At 38.2% G+C, this 12361-nt stretch overlaps 1 protein-coding gene across 19 annotated transcripts in view; it reads right to left on the bottom strand.

The window, feature by feature from the left end:
- Nucleotides 1-12361, bottom strand: part of LOC111424928 (projectin protein bent) — a 62183-nt gene that overhangs the window by 9052 nt on the left and 40770 nt on the right. For all 19 annotated transcript variants that reach the window (XM_071198420.1, XM_071198428.1, XM_071198418.1 and 16 more), the window contains 8 exons: nucleotides 8488-12330; nucleotides 4774-5052; nucleotides 4616-4721; nucleotides 4354-4559; nucleotides 3929-4231; nucleotides 2985-3872; nucleotides 1854-2928; nucleotides 210-1801 (listed from right to left, as the gene is read on the bottom strand). In XM_071198420.1, the coding sequence (XP_071054521.1) occupies nucleotides 210-1801; nucleotides 1854-2928; nucleotides 2985-3872; nucleotides 3929-4231; nucleotides 4354-4559; nucleotides 4616-4721; nucleotides 4774-5052; nucleotides 8488-12330 (8292 nt within the window). The remainder of the gene's footprint in view (nucleotides 1-209; nucleotides 1802-1853; nucleotides 2929-2984; nucleotides 3873-3928; nucleotides 4232-4353; nucleotides 4560-4615; nucleotides 4722-4773; nucleotides 5053-8487; nucleotides 12331-12361) is intronic.

Raw genomic sequence — 12361 nt, 5'->3', positions numbered from 1 at the left:
ATTCACGAGCACAATTCATTGCGCTAGACACACGCATTCAAATTATACAGGGTGTGCTCGTCAATTATTTCCAACAATTAATTATATACTTAATAATCATAATTATACTATTGGAAATAATTCACGAGCACAATTCATTGCGCTAGACACACACATTCAAATTATACAGGGTGTGCTCGTGAATTATTTCCAACAATATATATACTTACATCCAACTTTAACCGAGCATGTAGTCCTTACAGATCCAAGAACATTGCTTGCTTCGCAAGTATAATCTCCATCATCAATGCTAAGAACATCAGAGACATGTAAGAAAGCAGTATTTCCTCTAGTTTCGTGTCTAAATCTTCCGGTGAGATTAATTTCTCTTCCGTTTCTCAACCAGCGATAAGTAGGTGCAGGTTTGCCAGATGCTTCGCATTCCAACGTGAGAGTTCTGCCAAGTGGTACTGTTTGGTTTGATAATTGTTTGAGCCATTCTGGTTTTTCACCGCCGAGTACTTCACATACTTTAACGGGGGTGGTGCAAGCTGACGCATCGCTTTTTCCGGCAGCGTTAACGGCAAAGATTCTGAATTCGTAATCTGATCCGTCGATAAGATTAAGTGCGGTGTAACTGGTGTCTGTTACGTTGTATTCGTTGCACCTGGTCCATACGGCGCTACCGATTTCTCGCTTTTCAATGATATATCCGGTTATTCTAGAACCACCATCGCTTGTTGGTGGTTCCCAAATAAGATCAACATATCCTTTACCAACTTTAACCACTTTTGGCGCACATGGTGGTGATGGGACGTTGAATTTCCCTTTAAGTTTGAATTTGCTGGAAGATGCAGATGGTTTACTAAATCCGGCAGCGTTTTTGGCACGTACACGGAATTCGTATTCTCTTCCGCTCGTCATGTTGTATAGCGTAAAATGAGCATCTTTGATAAGATAATCGCTGGCAGTGACCCAGCTGCTTTCTGATACATCTCGATATTCCAATTTGTAACCTTGAATGCGAGATCCGCCGTCGTTATTGGGCCTATCCCAAGCTAAGTGAATGGTGGTGGTTTCCCAATCTGTAACGCGTGGTGCTCCAGGTGCGTCTGGTACCGTGAAGGGGAATTTCGCTGTGATTGGTTCTAAAGTTTCTAGTGGTTCACTGATACCGTATTGATTTTCAGCTCTAACTCTAAAACTGTACTTCTTATTTGGTTCTAATCCCATAACGTCATAATGAGTGTTGCGAACAAAACTGCTGACCTTTGTCCATATTCCACTCGGTTCGAATCTTTCAACGATGTAATTTGTAATTGGTGAACCTCCATCATCCAATGGTGCTCTCCAGGCGAGCGAGCAATTATCGGGAGTGATATCTGATACATCTAATGGTCCTTGTGGTGGTTGTGGTTTATCCACGACTAAAACACGGCAAGAGGCAGCATCAGAACCTACGCTGTTCGTAAGTTTGATTGTGTAGCCACCACTGTCGGATCTCTTGGCTGATTTGTTGTGGAAGATTGACGCAATATCGGTAGTTTCAAATTTAATTCGGTGATCTTGGATAACTTCATCTCCGTTTATGCTCCAAGTTTCTCTCGGCTTTGGACTGGCAGTGTAAGGGACGGTAATTCTGAATTCTTCACCAGCGATTACAATCATATCGCGGATGCTTAGATCAGAAGTGATTTTGGGAGCTGATGGCGGAGCTCTCGCTACGAGGATATCGGAAGCGCCTGACCATGGTCCTTGTCCAGCTGTGTTTATAGCTGCTACACGGAATTCATATTCGTGATTTTCAATCAAGTTGATTACCCTGCAAATTATTTTTTATTAATTAAATAAATAATTATTAATAATTAATTTACTTTAATGTAAGATCTGGAACGATTGCGTGAGAAGCTTTGGTCCATTTATCTTCAGAAATTAATCTCTTCTCAACGACATATCCCGTAATTGGTGACCCACCGTCGTGGCGTGGTTTATTCCAGCTAATTGTGATGGAATCTTCGGAGGAATCAACACCTCTAGGTACTCCAGGTGGTCCTGGGGGATCAAACGGATGACGAGCTTTGATTGGTTCAGAAGTAACGGCAGGTTCGCTTTGTCCGTATTGATTTTCAGCGATAACGCGGAAATCGTATTCACGACCAAGCGTGAGATTTCTAATTCTAATGAATGGAACTGTGACGTAGCTGCTAACTTTCGACCAAGTTTGTGATTTGGCTTCTTTCTTTTCGACGATGTAATTTGTAATTTCTGCTCCTCCGTTATCTTTCGGTGGTTGCCAATACAAAGTAAGGGCATCCCCGGCAAATTCGTCGGCTCGAAGGTTTTCTGGTTTACCAGGACGATCGAGTACTTTAACGTTAATCGTAGCGGTGTCATAACCCGATGGGTTTCTAAGTTGTAGTCTATATTGGCCACTGTCTGTGCGTTTCGAGTTTTTGACGATAATACTAGCGTAATCATCAGCTAATTGTGGGAATACTCTGGTGTCTGTTTCATCTAAAATCTTATCGTTGGCAAACCAAGATGCGGTGGGTCTTGGGAACCCAACGTATGGCACATGGATGCTGAAATCTTCGCCGGCTCTTACGGTTATATCTCTTACTCCACCGAGGTCCATAACGGGCTTATTTGGTTGTTCTTCAATGAGGATATATGGGCTTGCTTTGCTTGGTTCGGAATTACCTAAATCATTTACGGCAATAACTCTGAATTGGTACTCTTCACCTTCTTTAAGTCTTGGAACTGTATGTACTGTTCCTGGGATTGGAATTGCGTTGACGTCGCTCCAATCATCCTCTCCTTTTTTCCTTTGTTGGACGATATAACCTTTAATTTTAGAACCTCCGTCGTTACGCGGTGGTCTCCAAGAAAGTGTAACACTATCTTTTGTAACACGATCTGCTTTTGGTGGTTCAGGTGGATCTGGTTTGACTATTGCAAAAAAAAAATATGCATATATATATATGAAAATGACATAGAATACTTACATCTTTGATGGGAGGCAATAATAGGTTCAGTTGGTTTGCTTGGTTCACCAGGTCCAGCTTCATTAACGGCAACTACCCTAAATTCATATTTGTTACCTTCGCGTAAATCTTGAACAGTATAAGTATTATTCGGTGTTGGATAATTATTAACCCTCATCCATTCGCCACCGCGTTCGCGTTTTTCAATATAATACCCGGTAATTGGTTTTCCTCCGGTATAAGTAGGAGGTTTCCAAGCTAAGGAACAACTTGAAGGTGTATATCCAAGTACTTCTGGTTGATGAGGAGCACCTGGAGGATCAAATGGACTCTTGGCAATCACAGGTTTGCCTTCTAATGGTTCAGAAACGCCATAAATATTTTCCGCTCTAACGCGGAATACGTATTTTTTGCCTTCGGTGAGGCCGCGAACGGTGAAGGCTGGTCTTGGGCAGAATCCGGGACAAGGTCTCCATGAATCTGTGCCGAATTCGCTTACTTCAACGATGTAATTAGTGATGTCACCACCTCCATCATCTAAGGGTGGGTTCCAAGATAATGATACAGTTTCTTGGGTAGTTTCTGTGTAGGTTAAAGGTCCTCTCGGTACGCCTGGTTTATCAACAACGATTACTTCGATATCACCGGAATCTGAGCCGTATTCATTCTTAGCTGTAACGGTGTATTTTCCAGAATCGTCTCTATTGGATGCTTCAACGCGCAATCTGGTTCTTTCGCTGTTTGTGTCAGTGGATACTCTGTTAGATTCTGGAATTCGAATAGCATTTTTGCACCACTCGACTGTTGGGATTGGTGCACCAGCGAGTGGGATGTCGATGTTAATTGGTTCGCCAGCTCTAACTTTGATCTTGCGCCCGATGATGCCATCCAAGAAGAGTTTCGGTTTTTCTGTTTGATTTTGTAATTGTAAATAATAAATAATTTTTTTTTAAATTTTAATATACCTTTCATTGGTTTAGCTGTGAATACACTTGAGGCATCACTTGGTTTACCGGGTCCTGCGGCGTTAACTGCAGATACCCTATATTCGTATTGGTGGCCATCTTGAACTCTGTCGTCATAATAACTTTGTCCAGGAACGGGGTCCTTATTCAGTTTTATCCAGCGCCCGGTGGCCCGATCTCTCCTTTCAATGTCATACCCCATAATGGGGGAGCCACCGTTGCTGATTGGAGCACTCCATTTAATCTTAATATGATCTTTATCGCTATCCACAAGCTCTGGTTTGCCAGGCTTTCCAGGAACATCTATCATTATAGTTTAAAAATAACGATTAATATTTTAATTTAAAAATTAATTATTAATCCATGAATACTCTACCGTTTTTTTCCGATATAAACCCTGGAAAAAATCGAAAAATAATACATACCGTATTGGTTCTTCGCGACAACTGGTTTTTGAGTATTCAATGGATCTGAACGTCCTTGTAAATTCTCGGCGAAAACTCGAAATTCGTATTTAGTGCCTTCGATCAATCTTGGAACTGAGGCGTGATTAAACTTGGGGTTGACGTAGTTTACGGCTGGCACCCAGCCACCTCCATGTGTTAAATCGCGTTTTTCAATAACATAACCACTAAAAACCACCAAAAAGTGAACAAAATTTAAAAACCCCAAAATAATATTTCATACGTTATTTCACTTCCTCCATTATCCTTAGGTGGTTTCCATGATAATGTTACACTTTGTGCTGTAATTTCTTCGTATTCCAATGGAGCTTCCGGTGGTCCAGGGCGATCTAAATATTAATTAAGTCAATTTTTTGGCAATTATTTCCATGTATTATTTACCTAAAACAATGACTTGGAATGACCCTTCATCCATTCCCGAGCTATTCTTTAAGTGCAAGTTATAAAGGCCGCTATCTGATCGTTTAGCATTGACAGTGTGTATAATAGTGTGATGGCCGATTGATGTTACTGAAGTACGTTCATCAGCTGTAAGAGATTTTCCTCCAACGGTCCATATGACGTCCGGCGTTGGTTCGCCGATAAAGTCAATATCAACATGCAGGATGAGTCCTGCTTTGATTCTAATATCGTTAAGTGGTGTTTTGATCTTTGGAGCAACTATAAAAGAATATTAAAATAGCCAGCTTAATAATCAATCTTTTTTTTACACTGATGGAAATAATTCACGAGCACACCCTATATAATCTGAACGCGTGAAGATAAATCCATAATATTTGCGGAGCATAAAGGTTTAATAATCGGTGATATTTCCACAAGAAATTAATTATATAGCGAATTTCGAAAATTTTATCAAAACTTCAAATATTGTTTTCTCAAAAACTAAAAGTAATTTTTCAAAACGGGTTGGTTCATTGGAAAGAGGACACTCTTAATAACACTTTGGGAAATTTTCATACTCATATGCCAAGAAGTAGATTTTATGCGAATTTTTAAAACTTAATCGGCGAAAATTGCAAAATTCGAAAAAATTGCCGATCATTTCAAAAATTTATTTCTCAAAAAGTAAAAGCGATTTTTCAAAATGGTTTGATGCATTAAAAAGAGGATACTTTAATTAATAATTGGTGATATTTCCACAAGGATCCTTCAAGAAATTAATTTTATAGCGAATTTTGAAAATTATCGATGAAAATTGGAAATTATCAAAACTTCAAATATTGTTTTCTCAAAAACTAAAAGTTATTTTTCAAAACGGGTTGGTTCATTGGAAAGAGGACAGTTTTATTAACACTTTGGAAAGTTTTCATACTCATATTCCAAGAAATGGATTTTATACGAATTTTTGAAACTTAATCGGCAAAAATTGCAAAATTCGAAAAAATTGCCGATCATTTCAAAAATTTATTTCTCAAAAAGTAAAAGCGATTTTTCAAAACGGTTTGTTGCATTAAAAAGAGGATATTTTAATTAATAATTGGTGATATTTCCACAAGGATCCTTCAAGAAATGAATTTTATAGCGAATTTTGAAAATTATCGATGAAAATTGGAAATTATCAAAACTTCAAATATTGTTTTCTCAAAAACTAAAAGTAATTTTTCAAAACGGGTTGGTTCATTGGAAAGAGGACACTCTTATTAACACTTTGGGAAATTTTCATACTCATATTCCAAGAAGTGGATTTTATGCGAATTTTTAAAACTTAATCGGCGAAAATTGCAAAATTCGAAAAAATTGCCGATCATTTCAAAAATTTATTTCTCAAAAAGTAAAAGCGATTTTTCAAAACGGTTTGATGCATTAAAAAGAGGATACTTTAATTAATAATTGGTGATACTTCCACAAGGATCCTTCAAGAAATGAATTTTATAGCGAATTTTGAAAATTATCGATGAAAATTGCAAATTATCAAAAGTTCAAATATTGTTTTTTCAAAAACTAAAAGTTATTTTTCAAAAATTGGTTGGTTCATTGGAAAGAGGACACTTTTATTAACACTTTGGGAAATCTTCATACTCATATTCCAAGAAATGGATTTTGTACGAATTTTTAAAACTTAATCGGCGAAAATTGCAAAATTCGAAAAAATTGCTGATCATTTCAAAAATTTATTTCTCAAAAAGTAAAAGCGATTTTTCAAAACGGTTTGTTGCATTAAAAAGAGGATACTTTAATTAATAATTGGTGATATTTCCACAAGGATCCTTCAAGAAATGAATTTTATAGCGAATTTTGAAAATTATCGATGAAAATTGGAAATTATCAAAACTTCAAAAATTGTTTTCTCAAAAACTAAAAGTTATTTTTCAAAACGGGTTGGTTCATTGGAAAGAGGACACTCTTATTAACACTTTGGGCAATTTTCGTACTCATATTCCAAGAAGTGGATTTTATGCGAATTTTTAAAACTTAATCGGCGAAAATTGAAAAATTCGAAAAAATTGCCGATCATTTCAAAAATTTATTTCTCAAAAAGTAAAAGCGATTTTTCAAAACGGTTTGTTGCATTAAAAAGGGGATACTTTAATTAATAATTGGTGATTCTTCCATAAGGATCCTTCAAGAAATTAATTTTATAGCGAATTTTGAAAATTATCGATGAAAATTGGAAATTATCAAAACTTCAAAAATTGTTTTCTCAAAAACTAAAAGTTATTTTTCAAAACGGGTTGGTTCATTGGAAAGAAGACACTTTTATTAACACTTTGGGAAATTTTCATACTCATATTCCAAGAAGTGGATTTTATACGAATTTTTAAAACTTAATCGGCAAAAATTGCAAAATTCGAAAAAATTCCGATCATTTCAAAAATTTATTTCTCAAAAAGTAAAAGAGATTTTTCAAAACGGTTTGTTGCATTAAAAAGAGGATACTTTAATTAATAATTGGTGATATTTCCACAAGGATCCTTCAAGAAATGAATTTTATAGCGAATTTTGAAAATTATCGATGAAAATTGGAAATTATCAAAACTTCAAATATTGTTTTTTCAAAAACTAAAAGTTATTTTTCAAAGCGGGTTGGATCATTGGAAAGAAGACACTTTTATTAACACTTTGGGAAATTTTCATACTCATATTCCAAGAAGTGGATTTTATACGAATTTTTAAAACTTAATCGGCAAAAATTGCAAAATTCGAAAAAATTCCGATCATTTCAAAAATTTATTTCTCAAAAAGTAAAAGAGATTTTTCAAAACGGTTTGTTGCATTAAAAAGAGGATACTTTAATTAATAATTGGTGATATTTCCACAAGGATCCTTCAAGAAATGAATTTTATAGCGAATTTTGAAAATTATCGATGAAAATTGGAAATTATCAAAACTTCAAATATTGTTTTTTCAAAAACTAAAAGTTATTTTTCAAAGCGGGTTGGTTCATTGGAAAGAAGACACTTTTATTAACACTTTGGGAAATTTTCATACTCATATTCCAAGAAGTGGATTTTATACGAATTTTTAAAACTTAATCGGCGAAAATTGCAAAATTCGAAAAAATTGCCGATCACTTCAAAAATTTATTTCTCAAAAACTAAAAGCGATTTTTCAAAACGGTTTGTTGCATTAAAAAGAGGATATTTTAATTAATAATTGGTGATATTTCCACAAGGATCCCTCAAGAAATTAAATTTATACCGAATTTTGAAAATTATCGCAACATCGAAAATTTTATCAAAACTTCAAATATTGTTTTCTCAAAAACTAAAAGTTATTTTTCAAAACGTGTTGGTTCATTGGAAAGAGGACACTCTTATTAACACTTTGGGCAATTTTCATACTCATATTCCAAGAAGTGGATTTTATGCGAATTTTTAAAACTTAATCGGCGAAAATTGCAAAATTCGAAAAAATTGCCGATCATTTCAAAAATTTTTTTCTCAAAAATTAAAAGCGATTTTTCAAAACGGTTTGTTGCATTAAAAAGAGGATTCTTTAATTAATAATTGCTGATACTTCCACAAGGATCCTTCCAGAAATTAATTTTATAACGAATTTATATTTGAATTTACCAAATTTCATTGCGCTAGACACACGCGTTCAGATTATACAGGGTGTGCTCGTGAATTATTTCCAACGGTGTAATATACTTACGGAATCTAGCTTTAGCTGTGACAAGATCTGAAGGTTCTGATGGTTCACTTTGACCTGCAGCGTTAGTAGCAATGACTCTAAATTCGTATTCTTGTCCTTCTGTTAAATCAGGAACAGTGGCAGAGTTCGATTTAGCAGGTACGTGAACTGCGTTGATCCAATAGGGACTTCCTTTTTCTTTCTTTTGGATAATGTAACCGGTGATGGGAGATCCTCCATCGTTCTTGGGAGGATTCCATTCAAGGTCAACGTGATCTTTATCCCAATCGGTGACGGCAGGTTTGCTAGGAGCGTCTGGCTCATCAAATTCGTTTTTGGCGATAATGCTTCTTGGAGTTTCTAATGGTTCAGATTCCCCTACAGCATTAACAGCTTTAACTCGGAAATAATACTCTTTACGATGAACCAATCTGGTGATATCGTGAGATGTAATTGTAGCCATGCCGGCATCTGACCAAATTCCACGGGAAACATCCATTTTTTCAACGATATAGTGGAGAATTGGTGAACCACCGTCATCTTTCGGTGGTTTCCAGCTGATACGAGCACTTTCTTTAGTGACACAACTCACATCGAGTGGTGCTTGCGGTGGTCCAGGTCTATCTATAACTGTAACACTGGCAGATGCTGAACATTGACCCAAGTCGTTCTTTAATGTTAAAGTATATCTTCCAGTATCAGACCTTAAAGCGGATGCAATATCAAATGTTACACGGCTAGTCGAGACGAACATATCGACTCTATCGCTCGAATGGATTTCTCTGCCATCTTTAGCCCATTGGGCAGTTGGTTTTGGCGCGGCTTCAATAGGAATATTATAACTAATTCTGCTACCAGCTTTAACCGTAATATCGTGTAAGAGTGTCTTATTAAAGTTGGGTGCAAGGAATCTTGGTTTAGCGATTACAGGTAGAGAAGCTTCGCTAGGTTCGCTTTGTCCACCTTTATTAACAGCGATAACTCTAAATTCGTATTCTTCACCTTCCGTTAGATCAGGAACGGTTCCTTTCGTTTGATTACCAGGCACTTCGCATGCTTTCTCCCAAGTTCCGTGTTTAGGTCTCTTTTCAATGATATAACCGGTGATGGGACTGCCTCCATCTTTCTTAGGAGCGGTCCATTCTAAGTCGACATGATCCTTATCCCAATCGGTAGCTTGTGGTTGGCCGGGTTTATCTGGTTTACTGAACGGATCTTTAGCAGTGATACTCTCGAGTGTGGTTAAAGGTGCAGATTCTCCTAATTTGTTGCAAGCTTTAACCCTGAATTTATAATCGTGTCCTTCAACGAGATGGTCTACTCTCATTGAAGTTCCAACAGCTTCTCCAACAGGCACCCACCTCATATTCTCCATATCCAACTTCTCAACGGCGTAATGAGTGATTTCGCAACCACCGTCGTCTTTTGGTGGTCTCCAGTGAAGGTTAAGTGAATTCTTGGTGACATTATCAGCTTTGAGTGGCCCTTCTGGAGCTGTTGGAATATCCATAACAACAACAGTAACCGTAGCGGTATCTTTACCATTGCGATTTTTAGCTACTAATGTGTACTCGCCACTATCTGATCGTTTAGCTTCGGTTAATTTAAACTTAGTGAGGTAATCCTCATTGGTGATTTTAATGCGATCTGTTGCGAGGATGAGACAATCTTTGGTCATCCATTCCTTCGTCGGTGGGGGTTCCCCGATAACAGGAACGTTAAATTCGAACGATTGCCCAACACGAATCTTAATATTACCGAAAGCGTTTCGGTCGATTTTAGGTGCAAGATTTTTAGGTCTTGCAACGTGGATTTTAGAAGCGTCGCTAGGAACACCAGGTCCCGCTTTGTTCACTGCACGAATTCGGAATTCATATGGGGTGCCTTCAATGAGATCGTTAACTTTTCCAACGGTGGCGTCGCCTTCAACTTCGGCACATTTCTCCCAATTGGGATTGTATTTGTCGCGTTTTTCAATGATGTAGCCGGTAATCGGTGAACCACCGTCAGTTTCCGGTTTGTCCCATTTAAGTTCGACGAAGTCTTTGTCGAAATCGGTTATTTCAGGTACTCCTGGTTTTCCGGGCTCGTCGAATGGATTTTTAGCTTCAATAGCTTTATCTGTTGTTAGTGGTTCAGATTTGCCTTGTCTATTAACTGCTCGTACTCTGAATTTATATTTTTTGCCGGGTGTAAGACCGTCGACGTTCATGGATGTGGATGGGCCGTCGGTTTCTCCAACGGGTACCCATCTTCCGGTGGCTTCATCCATTTTTTCAACAACGTAGCATTCAACGGGTTGGCCACCATCATCAGCTGGTGGTCGCCAGTTGAGTTTGCAACCGTTGGCGTGTACGTCAGAAACTTTGAGTGGTCCACCAGGTGGGCTTGGGACGTCTAAAACGATTACTTCTACATCGGCGATGTCTTTGCCGTTTACGTTTTCAGCGGTGACGGTGTAAGTTCCAGATTCAGCTCTAGTTGCGCCTTTGATGCTTATTTTGGTGTTGTAATCAGAGTGTTGTATTTTAACTCTATCACTGGATTTGATCTCTTTACCCTTAATTAACCACTTAGTTGTGGGCATGGGTTCGCCGGTGACTTTAACATCAAATCCAAAGTTTTGTCCGGCGCGAATTCTAACTTCGATGAGGTTAGTTCTATCGATTTTAGGAGCTTGGTTGCGGGCTTTAGCGATAATCGTTGGGGTTTCGTTGCTAGGGTCACCAGGTCCAGCTGCGTTCACTGCGCGGACTCTAAATTCGTACGGTTGACCTTCGATTAAATCGGGTACTGTGGCTTTAAGAGCGGTGGCTGGGACTTCCAAAGCTTTTTCCCATTCACCAAATTTGTCTTTCTTTTCGACGATATAGCCAGTTATTGGGGAGCCTCCATCGTTGGCAGGTGGAGTCCAAGCAAGATCGACGTGGTCTTTATCCCAATCTGTAGCTTTAAGGTGTCCTGGTGGTCCAGGTTCATCAAATGGATTCTTAGCAATAATCGAATGTTCAGTTTCTAAAGGTTTTGATTCGCCTTCCGCATTTACAGCGGCAACTCGGAATTTGTATTCTTTTCCTGGGGTTAAGTTATTGACTTCAAGGTTAGGTTCTGTCGATCTTCCACAAGGTACCCAACATCCTGTTTCTTCATCAAGCTTATCAACTTGATAGTATTCGATAGGAGTACCGCCGTCGTCTTTAGGTCTCTTCCATTTCAATTTGCATCCGTGTTTATGGACGTCAGAAACTTGTAGTGGACCTTCGGGAGGTGATGGTTTATCCGTTACTGTTACATTGATGACGTGAACATCTCTACCAGAAGAATTTGAAGCTGTAACGGTGTATTCCCCGCTATCTTCGCGTTTAACTGGTCTAATCGCGATCTTAGTGAAATAATCGACGTTATCAATTAAAGTTTTTTTGTCGTTTCTTAAAGTAACCGCGTTGAATTTCCATTCAACCGTCGGTGGGGGTTCACCAATGATGTTCGCTTCGAATTTGAGCGCCGAACCAGACGATAAAGTGATATCGTGAAGGTGGCGTCGATCGATTTTCGGCGCCAAAAATCTTGGTTTGGCAACGAAGGTTTTGCCGGGTTCTGAGGGTGCACTGAGGCCAGCTTTGTTAACTGCGATTACTCTGAATTGATATTCATTTCCTTCGACTAATCCAGTTACTGTAGCGGCTGGTTTAGAAGTGGTTGTTTCGATAGCTTTTTCCCAAAGAGGGCTGTATTTATCTTTCATTTCAATGATGTAACCGGTAATTGGAGATCCACCATCGGATGGGGGTTCGGACCATTTAAGATCAACGTGGTTTGCGGACCAATCTTCGGGTTCTGGAGCACCTGGCTTGCTTGGAGTTGCTATAAAAAAACATTGATATAAAACTTTAAT

This window comes from Onthophagus taurus, chromosome 8, assembly GCF_036711975.1.
Source record: "Onthophagus taurus isolate NC chromosome 8, IU_Otau_3.0, whole genome shotgun sequence".
Lineage (NCBI taxonomy): Eukaryota > Metazoa > Arthropoda > Insecta > Coleoptera > Scarabaeidae > Onthophagus > Onthophagus taurus.
The sequence above is the reverse complement of the archived record's forward strand: the minus strand, read 5'-3'. Positions and strand labels throughout refer to the sequence as shown.